Raw genomic sequence first — 18,713 nt, 5'->3', positions numbered from 1 at the left:
GGACAGGGAGTGAGGTCCATGTGTGAGCACATGTGGTGTAAGTATCTGTTTCCTCATGAGCTCTCTCCTATTTATACAGAAAATACACCGCTCAACGTTCCTTAAGAAACATCCCATCACCTCTGCGTACCACCCCTATAGGCATGCATTCGCCCCTCACCACTGCTGTCCCCACGTTGGCTTAATTTTCCCGTTGCTCAGGTGGAGATGGTGCAGAGAGAGTTGGCCCAAGCTCTTGACCTCCTACATGGGAAAGCCAAAGTGGGACCCAGGCTGGGTTCCCTATGGGGACGCTCTGGACCCCTGACCTGCACCTCTCCCTCAGCCAGGACTTGGTCGTTCGTGGGGAGCACGGAGCGGGGAGGGTCCCTGCTCCGTGTCTATGCCCGGGAATTCCAGGGTCTCCAGAGGGCCTGTCGATGCTGTGCATTTTAAAAGGTCCCTGTCAGTGCTGCGGTCATTGCTTCAACATGGCCAAAGCAGATGGGAATCGGCGAGGCGTATGCTTGTATTGGACAGTGTCACTGTCATTCTCACACTTGACCACCCTAGGTAGCACACACCCAGGCGACCTTGCAAGTAAGAGCTCACAGTTCACCCTCATCCTTAGCCTGGTGTGCGGCACCATTGTACAAACTCGCTGCCCATCTGGGTGAGAAGGACTCCGTGCTCCCTCTGTGTTTCTCTCCATGAAGTAAGTCCCTCTTGTTGTAAGGCTCTTGGGAGGGCAGACATCCTTTTTGCTCAAGGCCCATGCACCAAATGAAGCCTGCAGAAAAACTGTCATGTGATGGATAGTGGTTGGATTTCAGTATTGTCATGTGTTCTATTTTTGGTTTTTAAGATCAACGTTTTGGGTTTAAGATCCCTTCATTAGCATACTTTTCCTAGAATTACCCCTCCAGGAAAGTTCTAAGTTTTCTTAAATGATTTTAATTTTTTCCTTTACACTCGGTTTAAATTTTTCTGTTAATTTCTGCTGTGCAGGAAAGTGATCCTGTCGCACACGCGTGCACACACGCACACAGACACACCCATATACATGCTTACATTTTCTCCCACTATCCTCTATCACGTTCCTTCGTGAGTGGCTGGATATTGTATCCCTGTGCGATCCAGTGGGCTCTCATCGCATAGCCAGTCCAGATGCAATTGTTTGCATCCCTAAAGCCCAGAGTCCCAGTGCATCCCACTTCCTCCCTGACCCCACTGGCAAGCACAAGTCTCTTCTGCAAGTCCTTGAGTTTCTGTTCCGTGGAAAGGATCATTTGTGCTGTGTTTTAGAGTCCAGATATAAGTGACATCATGTGGGGTTGGTGTTTCTCTTTCTGAGGGACTTTGCTTAGGATGAGCGCCTCTAGTTCCATCCACTCTGCTGCAAATGGCACTAATTCCTTCCTTTCACGGCTGAGGAGTACCGCATTGTGTATATATCCCACCTCTTGTTAACCCATTCATCTGTCGGTGGACGTTTAGGTGGTTTCCACGTCTTGGCTAGCGTGAGGAGTGCCGCACTGGACACTCGGCGCTGTCGTCAACGTCCATGGGTGCCTGTATCTTGTTCAAGGCAAGTCTTGTCCCCACATACGCCCAAGAGTGGGATTTCTGGGCCACATGCTAGTTCTATATTTAGTTTTCCGAGGTCCCTGCATGGTGCTTTCCATAGCGGCTGTGCCAAGTTACATTCCTACCAACAGGGTGGGAGGGTACCCTCTTCTGCACACCCTCTCCAGCATTTGTAATTTCTAGCCTTACTAATGATGGCCCTTCTGACAGGTGCGAGGTGGTACTTCTTAGCAGCTTGGATTTGCCTTGTTCTAATCATTCATGGTGTTGAGCATGTTTTCGTGTGCCTGTTGGCCATCTGTCTATCTTCCTTGGGTGACTGTCTATTCAGTTCTCTTGCCCATTTTTCAAGTGGGTCGTTGTTTGTGTTTGCTGTTGATGGTGTCTTGTCTTAGGTTTAAGTCTTTAAGCCGTTTTGAGTTTCTTTTTGTGCACGGTTTGAGGGTGTTGTTTTCCAGTTTCCTGGATTTTCATGTGGCTGTCCAGCTTCCCAGCACCACGCGCTGAACAGACTGTCTTTTCCCCCCTTGACATTCTTGCCCCCTTTGTTGAAGAATAATTGACCGTCGGTTTGGGGTTTATTTCTGGGTTCTGTCTTCTGTTCCAGTGGTCTGTGTGTCGGTTTTGGTACCTTTGCCACACTGTCTTGCTTACCGTAGCTTTGTAATATTGACCGAAGTCTGGGAGAGGTGTGCCTCCTGCTTGGTTTTTGCTCCTCAGGATTGCCTTGGCCATTCCGGGCCTGTTTAGGTTCCGTGTAAATGTTTGGACGGTTTTGTTCTAGTTCTGCGAAAACGATCACGGATAGGGATGCCATTGCATCTGTAGATTGCTTTGCGTAGAACGGCCATTTTTAGGATATTCATTTTTTCCAAGCCAGGAGCGTGGCCTATGTCTGCCCTTCTTTGACTCCTCCTTAATTTCCTTGAGTCATGTTTTATTGCTCTCGGCGCAGAGGTCTTGCAGCTCCTGGCTCAGGTTGGTCCCCAGATGTTTAATGCTTTGGGTTCTTCCTTGGACCCCTGCTTGAGTGGCTAAGAGGAAGGCCATCCCCTCCCCTGGAGTGAACACTGGGGGAGGTGTCTCCTTGCAAGCCTGGGGAGAGCAGCCTTCCTCCTGTTCCTTGGCCCTCTGCAGCTACCCGTGTGCACTCCAGGGCCTTTGCCCATCCCCTTGTCTACCGCCTCTCCTTGTTTTGTCTTCCTTCTTTCGCGTTTACACAGGGTCATTTTTCTCATGCATCCTCCTCACCTGACAAAAAATAAAAAAGAACAAAGAGGAAAAGGGGAGAGCTCTAGTCCACCTAGAGGGACTCCACACTCATAAACCAATTGCCTCCCAAAGGCCCCACCTCCCGGTACCATCCCACTGGAAGTTGGGGTTCCAACATAGGATGCAATTAGGAGGGAACACAGAGGTGCACTCCATAAGCATGGTGGCTAATGCTCTTTATAGGCAGCAGGATTTGGCTAGGCTGTTCATGATACAATGCATGTAGCGGTGATATTCTCCAAGTTGGCCCTGTCCCATCATTTTTACATCATTTATCTTGATGCATTAGTATCGATAGTCACCAGCTTTTCAAAACATTTGTAGTATCTGACTAGAGGAAGATCGCCCCCCCACCCCACCCCCAAACAAAACAAATCCACCATAGGGCTTGGCCAAAGGAATGCCTGATCTACATGGCAAGTTGAATCTATATCCGAACTCAGTTAATTCTCCACTACTGAAATCAATAATTGGACATTGACAAGTTTCTTTTAGTTGCAAATTGAATGTGCCCCTCTTTGCCAGCAAACACCTACCAGTTCCTTCTTGGATAAATAGGCACGTCGTAAGTCTAATCTGTTTAAATGGATGAATCGTTGGTGCACCATCACTATCCCATCCAAAATGTTCTGAGATTTTTACTTGAGACATAAATTACCATGTGTGCTTTACAAAACATTCTGCTCCTTTTATGACTGGACTGGGACACTTCTGGCCGTACGTAACTTCTAGGGGAAAAGTTGTATCCTCCTCCTGAAAAACCGATTGCCCCCTTTGACATGCATGTCTAGAAATAGTCACAATGGTTTAATAGAAAAATTTGTCTTGAAACCCCTGTGCTCACGTTCCTAAGTAGGAGGAACTTTTCTTAAGGGCGCCGTTAATCCTTGGTGTGAATAATGGTCACAATATTCTTCCTCCTTTTCTTTCTCAAAGCCAGAAATTACAGAAATAATTACTGATTTTCTTTTTTTCTTTTTCTTTCTTCCTTTTTTTTTTTTTTCTTTTTGGCAAAAGAAGAAAACTTTCCTCAGGTTGTATGTACGAGTAACTGTAGTAAGATACAAGCATGTGACAAATTGGAGACTTACTTGCAATGTGCATCAAAAATAGTAATTTTTGTGAGCAGCAAACTTGAATAGGACACTGCAGAATAGCAGTCGTCATGAAACATGAAAACATTCACCCTGGTTACAATAACCTTAAATCTCACGTTTTGAAATGGTTTGATTGGCAAATGTCTAGTGACTCAGGAAGAGTAGAAATGGAGGGGTAGTTCTTCCTTAAATTCTGCACATGCTGGCTTTTTGGCCTCTTCACCCTGCAAGGTTCACTCTCAACTCCTCCTGGGGGACAGGTCGTTCTCTCTCATAGGAAATTATTTTCTTAGTCAGAGGGTTCTGTGGGAGCCTGAGATTCCGTTTCGGAAATGACAAGGCTCCTCTGAAAAGCCAAGCTTGTCCATGGAAACACGCTCTCTGCCGGCAGCCGTTGGACCCATCCTGTGCAGGGGTTGACTTCCCTCTGAAAGTGGTACGATGACACGTCACCACGGTAATGTGCTTGTGCACTTCTTGCCTCATGGTCAGGCTGTCGCTCTGTGGCCTGAGAGGTTTGTACGTGGTGGCCAGTGTGACGCTCTCACTTCACGGCTCATGCTTTAGGAATGGGCAATCTCAATCACTGTTCCTAAGGTAAGTTTACATTGCTCCCCCGAGTGGCTGTTCCTTCAGATGGGCTCGCTCACTTTGTCTCCTGCATTTTTCCTTCTTGTGTTTTTCTTCTCATTTCTACCCCTCTGAGCTATCTCTAGAGTTATGCGTATAACTTCCGGGTTCGTTGTCTTAATTAATATGTCTGGTCCACCTGCCTCAGATTCATCACCCGTCATTGTTGTGACGCTTGGACTGTCACTTGGTTACCCCTCATGTGGGTCCTGTTTGCACTTCCTCACCTTCAACAGGACTGAGTATCAGAGGAGATGAAAATAGGTACTGTCCATGAGCTGCGAAGCATCGTTCCCATGAAGATGCTGGGGAATAAGCTTCCACCCTTCCCGACTTGAGGCATCCATTTACCCCCTTTGGTTTTCAGCCACCACTGACTGTCTAGCTTACTCTTGCCATCACTCAAGGCTGAACGCATACGGAGCATTGACGAGGCACCCGTCCTTCCTTTTTCTAAAATGTTACCCGTACTTCATGAAGTCGTCCTCATAACATCATACTAAAAGTCAGCCTTCTAGAATACCATTTCCACCTCGTAGAACAGGGCATCGAGGCCCTTAGGGATCTACAACCCTTTCCCCAGGTTCATGATTCTTCTGAATGTGTTTGAACCAGACCATCAGGCACGATCACTCTTACTTGGCTCTGTTTCTAGAAGGTCTCAGTTAAACAAAGGTGGTTGTTCAAAAATCCTGTCTGTTGGTTGTTTTAAACTGCATGATCCTTCTAAGTCTGACCTTGATCCAGGCAGCACTCCTGGGCAGCTGGTGAGCCAGGGGACCAAAAGATTAAATGGAATAAATGAGTACAAATTTCCCTACGGTCTTCTGACAGCAAGATGTCAGCAGTCCTCCCTGTTGTGATAGATTGCATAGGATGCTGCTTCCGGATCCAAAGGAACAATCGACAGATGTCACAAAGATCCACCTCTGGCTGCATCAGAAAATTATGCTCCTGGCTCCACCAGCGAATGCAACGGGCTAATGGGTCGGGGACAGGTACGTGGAGATTTTCTCCTTCGGTGCATGCAAGAATAATTTTTCTTTAGGGTCCCCTGTATACGAATGAACTCGGAAGTATTTTGTGGTATCCTTTGTGCGTGCATGCGTGTGTGCGTGCGTGCGTGTGTGTCCAAGTTGAAACATACTTAGTCAGGTGGTAGTGTTTATATACCTGTGGAAATAAAACGACTTTGAAATCTCAACAGCCGGTTGATGTTGGAGGGTGAAGATGATCTCTAGCCAGGGTGTCGATGACGGCTGGCTTTTGGACATTAGCTGCTGTGTCTCCCTCAGGGAAGCCGTGTTTCCAGGTGTCTTTAAATTATTAGACATTGTTTCGACCTGGATTATGTGGACAAAGAAGTCCAACAGATGACACAGACGGTTCCCGAATCCCACCGCTCCAGGTCCAGCCATTGACAGTGTATCACATGCTGGTGGTACCTTTATTCCAATTAGCAGAACACTAATAGTTTGCCTTAGGAGTCATACTTGGTGCTCTTATAAGCTCTGCCCTTTGACAGATGTGCAATGTGATTTCTCACCATTATAGCACAGAGAAATCCGTACCCGAATGCTCCCTGGCCTGTTTCTCCCAGGAGTCCCAAGATGGGCATCATGCAAAAGGCCTTGTTGAATGTGGTGATGAATGAGAGGACTGGCAAAATGAAATGCCAAAGAAACTCCGAGTGAGCTACTCTTTAGCCGCAGAGTGGAGTTAAAGCTCGAAATACGTTAGGGTATGGGTGGACCGAACACTACAAAAAGCTATTGTGGTGAGTGAAATAAGGCAGGTGCACAGCAAGACAGATACCGTGTAATACTACTTGTGTAGGCACGTTCATATAGCAGAAGCAGGAATTACCAAGGCCTGGTGGCCAGGGGAAGGTGAGTTGTGATGGGTCATGTCGGGTAGGATGACAAAGGTGTGGGTGTAGGTAGTGTTGATGGGTAGAAAAGCGTGTGGAAGTCAAAAAGGCTACGGAACTGTATAGTTAACAGTTATGCAAAGGATAAATATTATACCTGTGCCATCACACTGTGCTGAGCAGAAGCAGGGCATGTGACCGTGTGGAGATGAAAAATGGTCTTGGAACATTCCAAGAAGTAGCGGGAGTCGCCACGGGATTTAAAATAGGCTGGAGGAGTCATTGGACTCTGTCCTTGAAACATGGCATGACTTGTTTTTGTTTTGTTATGTGTGTGTGGCCACACCTGTGGCATATGGAAGTTCCCAGGGGAGGGGTTCACCCAGAGCTGTACCCCAGCCATGGCACCACCGGATCCAGGCCACATGTGCACACTACGCCGCAGCATGCAGCAACCCTGGATCCTTAGGCCCCTGAGGGAAGCTAGGGAGCGACCCTGCCTCCTCACAGAGACAGCTTCGGGTCCTTAACGCACGGAGCCACAGCGGGAGGTTCCCCAGAACATGAATTTGGAATTTACCTCTTTTCAAATTGCCTACATTGAATTGAGTATGTTGGCTTTGGCTAGGAAGCTTAAAGCTCCCCTTCTCATGATGTCAAGGAACCTCCCCTTGGCCAGCCTCATCCCACCAGAGTGGTCAGCCAACAGCATGTGTGCCCATGCTTCAAAATCACCCTCATCCTTACTCTCCCTCCCTGGGTTCACACACCACTCCCCAACAATGCTGCCTGAATAGTTCCTGAGCAGCGTCACCAATATCATGACTCATACTCTATGTTCTCCCAGTTCACCCTCGGCATATTTTGGTGAAGGAGTACAGCAGCTCAGAAGATATTCCATCTGACCCCTCAGTAAGTGCCTTTTATTATTTGAGATAAAAGCATAGCTTCATTTTCTCCTTGTTTTCAATCAAATTCAAATGTGAAAATCTATACAGTTGAAAGTATGGAGACATACTTTTTTCCTGGGTTGGATGACTGAATGCCTTTCCCAGTGATTGACTGTAAAAGCTATTTTCAGTACAACAGCATCTGTTGCACACTGCATGTGTGGTTGGGAGCATTTTTTCTGCAGAGTATTACCCTCCTTGAAAGAGAATTTTTTAGTGTTCGGTCAAAATAGACTTAGGTCTTCCAGGAAATTTTGAAGCATTTCTCACAAATGACATCTCTGTTTTCTTTGGGACCATGGACTCAAGAAAAGCTTCATTTAGCTTTCTGAGAAAAGAAATAGTATGAAATATTCTTTGTTCATAGAGCCCATGAAGCTTAGATTCTCACACTGTTTTCTTTTCTCCAGCTCATGTTGTACGAGTGGCCTTACAGAAGCGGTGTGTATTCAGAGATCATCTCTCCAGTGACAAACAATCTTGGTGCAGTAGAATGTGGGGCTTCCTTGCTGACATTGGTTGCAGAGCCTCCATATCCTGGGTTCCTTTTGGAAGGAGACTTGGGGGTTTAGAGCATACAGCTCTTCGCCACTCATAGTTTTGCCCAAGATGTCCATGCCCTGGACACAAGTATATCATGTTGATGCCTTGGGTTTTTACATGTTATGAGGGACAGGGAGTGAGGTCCATGTGCGAGCACATGTGGTGTTTTCCTCATGAGATATTTCATATTTACATGGACATGACAACCATTGAATTTCCCCAACACAATTTCCATCCCTTCTGCACAACTTCTCTACATTCATGCATTCTCCCTTCACCACCACTGTTCCCAGTTTGGCTTAAGTTTCCCCTTGCTCAGCTGGAGATGGTGCAGAGACAGTTGGCCCAAGCTCTTGACCTCCTACATGGAAAATCTAAATGGGGACCCCAGGCCAGGTTATCCATGGGAGTGCCTGGACCCCTGACCTGCACCTCTCTCTCAGCCAGGATTTTGTCAGTCATGGAGCACTGACGGGGAAGGGTCCCTGCTCCATGTCTATGCCTGGTAATACCAGGGTCTCCAGAGGTCCTGTAGATGCTATGCATCTTATAAGGTCCCTGTCAGTGCTGACATCATCGCTTCAACATGGCCAAAGCAGATGGGAATCGGCGAGGCGTATTCTTGTATTGGACAGTGTCACTGTCATTCTTACATTTGGCCACCCTAGGTAGCACACACCCAGGCGATCTTGCAAGTAAGAGCTCAGAGTTCACCCTCATCCTGGTGTCCGGCACCACTGTACAAACTTGCTGCCCACCTGGGTGAGAAGGACTCTGTGTTCCCTCTGTGTTTCTCTCCATGAAATAAGTCCCTCATGTTGTAAGACTCTTGTTAGTGTGGCTGTACATTTAATCAGGGCACATGCTGCACACACCGTGTAGAAAATGAAGCCTGGAGAACAACCATGATATGAATGATAGTGGCTGTTTTTAATGGTAGGATTTCAGTATTGTAAGTTCTTCTATATTGGGTTTTCTTTAAGAGCAGTGTTTTGTGAATCCATTTATTAGCATGCTTTTCCTGGAAATCAGCCTTCCAGTAAAGTTGTAATTTTTTTAGTGCTTTTTGTCTTTTCCTTCATAAGTGACCACATATCGTGCCCTGTGCTATCCAGTGGGATCTCATTGCTTATCCACTCCCAAAGCAGTTGCTTGCACCTCTTAACCACAGAGTCCCAGTTGAGCGCAACATACATTTTCACATATATTTGATCACCATCATAGCTTCTATGGGGTCATATCTTCTCAAGGTGTTTACCCATTTTTAAACTCAGCTATTTGCCCACAGTCTTTGTTTTTCATTTTTTTGGTTTGTGTGTGTGCATGTGTATTTGTTTTGTTTTAATTGAGTGTTAGTTTCTTATATTTTTTGGATATGGGTCCCTTATCCAGAAGCAATATTTGCAAGTATTTCCTCCCATCCTATACATTGCCTTTTCATTCTGTTGATTGTTGAAGAGACTATACTTTTTTGACTGGGGAATCTTAGAACCTGGGCAGTGATCATTTGGCCATACATATATGAGTTTATTTTTAGGTCCTTCTCTTATGGATCATTGGTCTGTCTTCCTGTTTAGATGCCAGGGGTAGATGTTTTTGCTGCTGTGGCTTGGCAGTGTGTTTTGAATCTGGGAATTGAGACGTCTCCATTGTTGTTCTTTGCTGTCAAGATCATCTTTTTATTCTTTGGGGCTCTACATGTATTTTAGGATTTTCTTTTCCAAGTCTCAAAAAATGGCATGAGGTTTTCTGAGTTGTTGCAGTATAATGTGTACATCATTTTCAGTAGCAGAGAAATGTCGACAACATTAAACCGTCCAGTCTATGAACATGGTGTGTCGTTCCAAGCACTTGCACCTTCTTTAATTTCTTTCAGCCATGATCTGTAGTTTTCAGTGTACAAATTGTTCACCCCGTAAGGGGGTGCCACTGCCTTCCTTGGGTCTTCCAGGCTCAGGGGTGAGAAGGATGGGATCATGAAAAGAGTGATGCATCCCTCCCTCCCCTCTGCCCATTCTCTCTGGTTTTGTCCAGCACCGGTGCCCTGGGCCATGCTCCTCACTACTGGCAAAAAGTGGGGTGCCCTGCTGGGAATTCCTCCCAGGTCAGAGTGTTGTTGACACTGCTGTTAGAGTGTCCCCAAGGACTCTCACAATGCCTAGCATGGGTCCAAGTGCCCAAGATAACCTGCAAATGAAAGATCCCCTCTGGTCGTCCAAATTCTCTGAATGAACAGTGAGGTGAGGGTGGTTGGTTGTCTCTTCTTCATCTTGCAAGCTCTTAGAGCCACTCTGTCCACTGTGGTACCCACTAGCCAGAAGTGCCTGCTTATATTTAACTTAGTTCAAATTGTGGTTAACTCAAGCAATTAAAAAGAAGCATGCTCACACACACACAACACCCAATGGTTTGATCACACTAGCCATATTTCAAGTGTGCCCATAAGTGTTGGAGTTTCTAGTGGGTCAGCTTGAAAGGGAGAGCTGTAATGGACCTGTGGAAGTGAGAGGTTGACAGATGCTTCTCTCAGCATCTCTTTCTTGAAGGTTTGAAACTGTGATCGATGTCTTACTGAAGGACTGTTGCTCCACAGAGCCCAGGGGAGATGTGAGCACCTGGAGAGAGGACTAGTGGGATGCCTTGGAAGGCAGCATTAGCTGAAGGGGAAGGGGAGAAATGGGTGGGGCAACTTTCCTTATAACATTATTGCTCATGTTTATGATTCTGCAGAATTTATTGCGGAGAGCGTTGGCAGCATCACTAACGAAGATGAAGGTAGGAACAACACTGCCAAGGGTGAAAGCTTGGATTCAGGTTCCCAGCTGGAGGGGATCCCTTACAGCAGATTTTGGCTTTGTTTTTAAATTTGCCTATGAAAACCATAAGCTGACAGGGCACAACAAAACTCTGCGAGTCGCTTGACACTGGAGACCCAAGTTCTTGGAGCAAGTGTCTGGTGGTGGATGAGAAGTATACTCTGTCTGCACTTTCAGGATCCCATTGCTCTTTCTTCCTCACGTAAAAGCACTCCCAGGGTAGGATGGCTTATAGAGCACGTCTCTGGGATCACGGATGTGCTCCAGCCTCCTTCAGCTCATCTCAGCCTGGACAGCTCACCCAAGGCTGATGTGCTGATGCACACATCATGTTTGAGGGAGGGCTCCATGTCCACCTGCCTGGGGACCCTCCCCACCAGAAGGAAGTCTAGAGGAATGTGTGAAGGGGAGGCTGGGCTTCTCTGCACACTTGCTCCCACAGACCCATCCACCTGGTCTCCTGGGCTTGACCAGGCCCAGGACAGAGGCTCAGGGCAGCAGGGCCTGGGACCCCTGGTTCCCTGAGAATCCACCGCTCATCCAGGCAGCCTTGGCCCTGCTCCCCACACCCCAGTCATGTGCACACCATGTCCTCTCCTCAGGCCTGACCAGCTCTCATCCCTCCTTGTCCTTCCAAGTCTAAGGGCAAATCCTGGTAGGCACCCTATGTTTATGTAGATGCCTGTTGGCTCATTTTGGGGCAAGGAATTTGGATACATTCCTTCACCTCTGATTGTGCTTTTATCCTCTCTGAGGAGCTGGGAAAGTCAGGGTGGTGTTGTGAGCAATAAGCTTCTGCCAGATACCTCAGGTCACCCCAGGTGCCAGCACAGGATCAGGCCCATGCCAGGAACTCCCTGGGTGGCATCGATTGGTTAAGAGAAACATTGACTGCCTGGAGAGTGGCAAGATTGCCATGGCCCTTCTTCCACCCTGCCCTCATTGGAGGAAGGAAATGAGCAGTAATCAGAGGAGAGAAATGAGGAAGGAGGGAGTCGGAAGCAGGGGTTCTGGAGGAAAGCGAGGGCATGCTCCGAGGTTCATGGGGACAGAGGCAGCCTGTGTGTGAGGCAGGAAGACACAGGTCTTATTCCAAGTCACATTGAGGGAAGCAGAGGGCTGCAGCAGGATCTTGGGGATCAGAGACCTTCTCCACTGTAGATGTGAACCAGCTGAGGCCCTGGGAGGTCCATGGAGGTGAGGACAGAAAGGGGCCCGAGACTGAGCTCCCTGCAGCATCATGGTCCTGAGGTTCCATCTTGATTCTAAATCACCCCTTTCCTTTCCCATGGCCTCCCCAACCTGGTGGCTGCCCCTGGACACAGAATGTTACATGGCAGATAACGAGAATTCTGACAAGGAAAGCAGAATTAAGCGGGTAATCTGTTTCGTCTTTCACGTCTTTTTGTTTTCCTCTCTTTGTGTCACCCGTAGACTCTTCCTTGTAAGTCTTAACCACCTCCTTGCTCCATCCTTTTATGATATTTACCATGATGGATTTGGTCTCAGAGACTGTACTTTTCCTCCCAGAAGCGGAAACGCTCCCTGTTCCTGCGTTTAAGAAAAGCATTTGGGGGGACAGCCTCCGATGCCGATGATGAGCACACCTAGGAAGAGGCAGTGTCGATGTGGCAGACCGGGGGTGCAAAGGTGAGGAGACAGATGCGCCTGTTCTCCACAGCATGCCCAACTTCCTTTTGGTTTTTCAGAAAGCCAGACAAAACTCTGTGTGGCCGCCCTTGTGTGTGACCACGAAGTGGAGAAAAGAGGAGGGTATTAATCCATCCAGAGGATGCCATGAGCACACCTCCCAAGCAACACATCCCCATCCCAGGAGCCCCTGAGGTTGCTAGTCAGGGAGGTGCTGTAGGGCCATCAAGTGCATGACTCACTAGGGGCTCTTCCCAGTGTGTTCTTTTTTTTTTTTTTTTTTTTTTTTGCTATTTCTTGGGCCGCTCCTGCGGCATGTGGAGGTTCCCAGGCTAGGGGTCTAATCGGAGCCGTAGCCACCAGCCTACGCCAGAGCCACAGCAACGCAAGATCTGAGCCACGTCTGCAACCTACACCACAGCTCACGGCAACGCCAGATCGTTAACCCACTGAGCAAGGGCAGGGACTGAACCTGCAACCTCATGGTTCCTAGTCAGATTCGTTAACCACTGCGCCACGGCGGGAACTCCCCAGTGTGTTCTTTTTGAAGAGCCCCACTGGAGTGGTCCGACATCCTCTGCAGGACCCATCCCTGCAGTGCCAATCCCCACCCCCTCAAGTTACCAGGGAGCCTCCCCCCCCAGGGAATCACCAGGTGATGTGAGGCAATGGAGGAGTGGCCCTGACCTGCCCAGTCTCAGGACTTCTGGGAAAAGGGTGAAGAAGACCCAGACACCCACTGCTCTGTGAGCAGGGAACTCACCTGTCCCTTCTCTGCATCCCTATGGACTCTTCATGGTCCTGGTATCATGTTGGGAAGCTGCAGGATCCCTGCTTGCCTAGGAGGTGCCTGAGCCCTGGGGGTCCCTCAGCCTCTGCAGCCCCCTTGTAAGGTCTCGGTTACGTTATGGCCCCATTTCACAACCTGCGCTGGAGCTTCTGTAGATACTATATTATGTGTGTCCAAGTCACACTAAAGCAGCATGAGGTGGCACTTCATTGCAGTGCTCATTTGGGATGGGTTTCCAGGCAGGATTTATGTTACTTCTGTTCCTTTTGTTTTTTCTCCAATTTTGTCATTAAATAACATAAACACAGCTTGTTTTATTACATTTTTAAAAAGCAGTGTTGTGGAGTTGCCTTGTGGCTCAGTGGGGTAAGGTTTTGGCTTGTCCCTGCTGTCTCTGGTCACAGGTATGGCATGGGTTCCATCCCTGGCTGAGGAAACTCTGCATTCTGAGGGTATAGCCAAAATTTTTTTATAAATAAAAAAATAAATAAAAATCAGTTTTTTCCCTAAATGATCACCTCTCTTTGTGTTACAGATTGTCAGTTTGGCATCAATGACAACCTGGATGTGAACACCCCCAGCCTACGCCTCAGCACATCCATACCATCAGGACCTCCACCTAAATAAGTCCAGAAGCAGCCTCACTCAATGCTCACCTCCTAGGGCACCTCACTTAGTATAATCTCCGTTGTTTAACTGCATAGATTTAGTGTATTAGTTATATCCCTAGTTTTATCTTTTAGTTTTCTCTATATGTTCTATATGTTCAATATTTATCTCTATGTTCTGTCTTTTATGAAATAAAATGTTTCTTATTAAATTTAATTTATTATTACACTGTATTTATCTATACAGCTGCTTTTAGAATCCTGCTTTATAAAATAAAATACACACAGAGATAGAAAAGCACCCTCAGCAGAGGCAGCGCTTCATGAATTGTTGGAAGGCAGGTGCCCTAGTGTCCACCAGGATCACTCCCTCCCTCGCTTATCCCTCACCAAGTCTCAGTTCAGTAAGGAACTCCAAAGTTCATACTTTACACCGGTCCCATGTCAGTGGTTGTTGTTGTTGTTCTTTTGAGGGCTGCACCAGCAGCGTTTGGAGGTTCCCAAGCTAGGGATGGAATCGGAACTATAGCTGTTGGCCTATGCCACAGCCACAGCAATGCTGGATCCAAGCCACTTCTGGGACCTACACCACAGCTCGCTGTGGTGCCAGATCCTCAAACCCACTGAGCGAGGCCAGGGATTGAATGTGCGTCCTCATGGATGCTAGTCAGATTCGTTTCTGCTGAGCCATGATGGGAACTCCCCATGTCAGTCTTCCTAGGGAGTCCATTGTCTGAAGCCTGTTCAATCCAGTGGTCCAGGGGGTAATAAACCCAAGATCTTTCATGGTGGCTTGGATATCAGGACTCTTGATACCCACCCAGCCTGGCTGGTAAAAAATTCATGATTCATCATCTATCCCCTTGTGAATCTTAAATATGTTTCTCTATTTCCTTCTGGCACAGAGAATTTATCTGCAGCAATGTTTCTGAAATTCTAATTTTTATTCCCTTATAGTTCTCCTTTTTATTCTAGATGCCCAGAGGAATTTTTTTAAGCCTTACACTGCAGTATCATTTCTTATTAGTCATTGCAAGTAAATGATCAGTGTTCTTTTGAAAACAATTTCAAGACCGACCTTTTTAATTTTCCAAAAAATCTGCATGATGCTGTTTAAAATTTGCTTTGTATCATTGGTTTTTCTCTTTCAGGTCCATCAATCATTCATCTTTCAGATCTCTTATGAGTGTCTTTTATTCCAATACATTCGTCAGATATTTTACAATGTCTGGCTTGATTTATTTTCCAGGAGTTGTTTTTGTTTTTGTTTTAATAGTTGTTAAAAATTTCTTCCTTTTCATCCACCATTTCTGATAAGGTCTTATTTCTCACCCTGTTTCTCCTAGTTTTAACTTCATTTACAAAATGATTTTTCAGTATGTTCTTAATTCTTTTTTTTTTTTTTTGGCTTTTTTTGGCTTTTTTTTGGGCCGCTCCCACGGCATATGGAGGTTCCCAGGCTAGGGGTCGAATCGGAGTTGTAGCCACCGCCCTACGTCAGGGCCACAGCAACGCAGGATCCGAGCCACGTCTGCAACCTACACCACAGCTTACGGGACGCCGGATCGTTAACCCACTGAGCAAGGGCAGGGACCGAACCCGCAACCTCGTGGTTCCTAGTCGGATTCGTTAACCACTGCGCCACGACGGGAACTCCATATGTTCTTAATTCTTTTTTGAATCCTATACCCTAATTGCTGAGTTTTTAAAATTCTGATCTCTGAGGCACTTGGATTATTTTCACTTTTTCTTCTGCATTTCTTTTTTTTTACAGTGTTTGGTCTTTATTATTAATCACATCATCATGCATGACAAGAGGATCATCATATCCATGGAGAAGTTGATAAGCATTTGGATTGGGCTTACTTATCCCAGAGTTTTTTGGGATTTTTAAAATTGTTTATTGAATTTTATTTGGCCATGCCTATGGCATGTGGAGTTTCCTGGGCCAAGTATCAAGCTAGCACTATAATAGTGACCCAAGCAGCTGCAATGATGATGCCACATCCTTAACCTGCTGAGCCTCAAGGAAAATCCTTTTTTTTAATTGAAGTATAATTGACCTATAACACTAAGAGGTCCAGATGCAAGAATATACTTTTTTGATATTGCTGTGCTTTCCAAAATGATCATCACAGTTAATATAGTAACCATCTGTCACAAGCCAATGTTATTACAAGGTCACTAGGTTATCTATGCTATACATTTCATCCTCATAACTCATTTATGTTTTACCTAGAATTTTGTAAGTCTTATTAATTTCCCTGGCCTATTTCTCTCATCAGTGCACCCATATCCCCTCTGGAAACCACCTCTTGGTTTTCTGTATCTATGACTGCATTATGTGTTTTTGTTAGGTTTGTTCACTTGGTTTTTTTTGTTTTTTGTCTTTTTTTTTGCCATATCTTGGGGATTGTTAACCCACTGAGCAAGGGCAGGGATCAAACCCGCAACCTCATGGCTCCTAGTCGGATTCATTAACCACTGTGTCATGATGGGAACTCCCCTGTTCACTTGTTTTGTTTGTTTCTACATATAGGTGACATCACACTGTGTTTGTCTTTGTCTCTCTGACTTATTTAACTGAGCATAATACCCTGTAGGTCCATCCATCTTGTCACAAATGGTAAGATTGCATTCTTTTTTATGACTAATTGTCCATCTGTGACATATATGTGTGTGTGTGTGTGTGTGTGTGTGTGTGTGTGTGTGTGTGTGTGTATCAATCACATCTTCTCATGCATTCATTTATTCATAGATGCTTTGGAAAACTACCCAGAGGTGGAATTGTTGGATTTTCTGAAATTTCTATTTTCAATTTGTTTAGGAAACTCCATATTTAAAGTATATTACTTAAGATAATTATTAATTAATAATGCATCCTACTGCATTTCACCGCATGCTGCAGATATGAGGGTTTTTTTTCTTTAGTGATACTAGGTTTGTTAAAGGCAGAAAAAATTTTAGGATGCCTATTTTCTCCTGATCCATTTGCAGTATCTAGAAAAAAGTTCTTAAATTTCCTTTTTGTTAACTTTTGGTGATTATTTATAATTGCTATCCCTAGAGTAGTATTTTCTATAAGGGTGAATCATTTCGTGTGACACTGAATGGAACATATATAAAGAGTATAAAAGCAATTTTAATAAAATCATTTGGATTACAAAGAAAACTTATTCCATGTTATGGGCTCAATTGGGATGACAAAGGCTGGAATACAGAGAAAAGAGACAAGACCTGTGGGAATGCATAAAAGGGCAGATTTTATTACCAAGTTCAGGCTCAAATGGCTCATCACACAACAGGACAATAAAGTGAGAGGTGATACAGAAATGTAGGCTAAAGAAATAGCAGCATTATTCAGAAAGCTAGCAGACCAAGAAGCCAGTGGACCAGGGTCCCAAAGAGTTTCTACTAAAAGGGGAGAGCTAAAGGAATAGATTTAACAGAGAGTCAGGTTTGTTCTTCTCGGTTACAACTTTTCTGCAGTGGAAGAAAAGAAATGCTTATTTGTCCCAGGAAGAAAAAGAGATCGCTCTAGAGTGTGGTGGGAGAAGGATTTTCCCCAGTAGAATATCTGAGATTTAATCCCAAGGAAAATAAGCCTATAATTATGTGTTCATTCTGACTCAGTTTCTTCTTCTTTGAAGAAAAAATATTTAATTTGTATGGTTGATGCCAAGGAAATTGTATTTGCTCATCTATAACCAAGTGATTTGCAGACTTTTTTCTCTTTTTTTTTCTTTTGTCTTGCTGGGCCTCACCCATGACATGGAGGTTCCCAGGGTGGGGGTCCAATCAGAGCTGTAGCCACTGGCCTATGCCATAGCCACAGCAATGTGGAATCTGAGCAGAGTCTGCAACCTACACCACAGTTCATGGAAAGGCCAGATCCTTAACGCACTGAGGGAGGCCAGGGATCAAACCCGCAACCTTATGGCTCCTAGTCAGATTTGTTAACCACTGAGCCTTGCCGGGAACTCCCAGATTTGCAGACTTCTTGACAATGAGCTGTATTGTCATCTTGTTATCCAAGCTGATATGGACACTATGTTTTCAAAGAAGAAACACAAAATATACACAAAATATCCATAGGTAAAAAATTATGTGTAATTTTTGGACTATATATATAGTAAAGCCTTCAAACTTTACTCTCAGTGATTGACTAAAACTACTGTTAAAGCTGTATATGATTTTAGTGCTGACTGAGATGACTACCTCATTAATGTGAGGTCACAGTAAGTTCTTTAGCGGGGGGGGGGGGGGTGTTTCTGTGTGAGTGTAAAGATGCTCTACCTATCTGGAAATGGGTTATAACCACGAATGCAGAGACATTCTTTAAGGGTGTTGTTTGTTTGGCCTGTGATCTAATGCCTTTTTGAGAAAGGCATCCATAGGTATATTAAAAGTCATAGATATGTTGATGTATGTCTTTGCCACCAATGTTTGGCATCTTGGAGGCACTTCTCCACTTCTCAGTGGACATCAGGGGTGAGCAGCCTGCTTTGCCTGGATCTTGCTCTCATCAGTTGTGGCCGGGCCTTGTTTCTGTCTCTCATGGTTGGTTATACTTCACTCGGCCCTGTGATTCCCACAGTCCTCAATGTCCTCACTACTGTCGTACTTGGCATATGACTTTTAACCTTTCCCTCTACTCTTTTAGCAAAAAGGCATTAGGTCATGGGCCACTTGTCCTCAGGGCTGAGTTTTAACATCTGTCCTGAAGGACTATATTGAGAGAAAACAAGGAGCACTTGGTCCACAAGAGTTTTCTCTTGCTTTCTCCTGAGTCCTAGTATATACTGTAATAGTCATCACAAGCCCCATTTTTGCTTTCTATCATGAAACTTTCCAAGGACTAAAAAACAGATATTAAAGAAAATAAAGCTCTTCTTTCTCAAGGTTAAATGTTACAATAGAA

General features: G+C 45.5%; 1 protein-coding gene across 36 annotated transcripts in view; it reads left to right on the top strand.

Annotated features, from left to right (window-relative positions):
- Nucleotides 1-14,009, top strand: part of LOC110260108 (uncharacterized) — a 139,709-nt gene extending 125,700 nt beyond the window's left edge. For 15 of the 36 annotated variants that reach the window (XM_085017202.1, XM_085017207.1, XM_085017221.1 and 12 more), the window contains 7 exons: nt 5,432-5,563; nt 7,283-7,347; nt 7,796-7,826; nt 10,659-10,703; nt 12,070-12,122; nt 12,275-12,394; nt 13,720-14,009. In XM_085017202.1, coding sequence (XP_084873328.1) covers nt 5,432-5,563; nt 7,283-7,347; nt 7,796-7,826; nt 10,659-10,703; nt 12,070-12,122; nt 12,275-12,355 — 407 coding nt within the window. In that variant the 3' untranslated portion in view covers nt 12,356-12,394; nt 13,720-14,009. Of the gene's footprint in view, nt 1-3,855; nt 4,128-5,431; nt 5,564-7,282; nt 7,348-7,795; nt 9,758-10,658; nt 10,990-12,069; nt 12,123-12,274; nt 12,395-13,719 lie in introns of those variants that run through there. The other 21 variants (XM_085017225.1, XM_085017226.1, XM_085017228.1 and 18 more) reach the window with 13 other exon arrangements.
- The last annotated feature ends 4,704 nt before the right edge of the window (nt 14,010-18,713 follow it).

The sequence above is a fragment of the Sus scrofa genome, chromosome 3, assembly GCF_054392235.1.
Source record: "Sus scrofa isolate SSC_HxYL_T2T_F1_AM1 chromosome 3, Sscrofa_HxYL_maternal_Yorkshire_Landrace_v2.0, whole genome shotgun sequence".
Lineage (NCBI taxonomy): Eukaryota > Metazoa > Chordata > Mammalia > Artiodactyla > Suidae > Sus > Sus scrofa.
The sequence above is the reverse complement of the archived record's forward strand: the minus strand, read 5'-3'. Positions and strand labels throughout refer to the sequence as shown.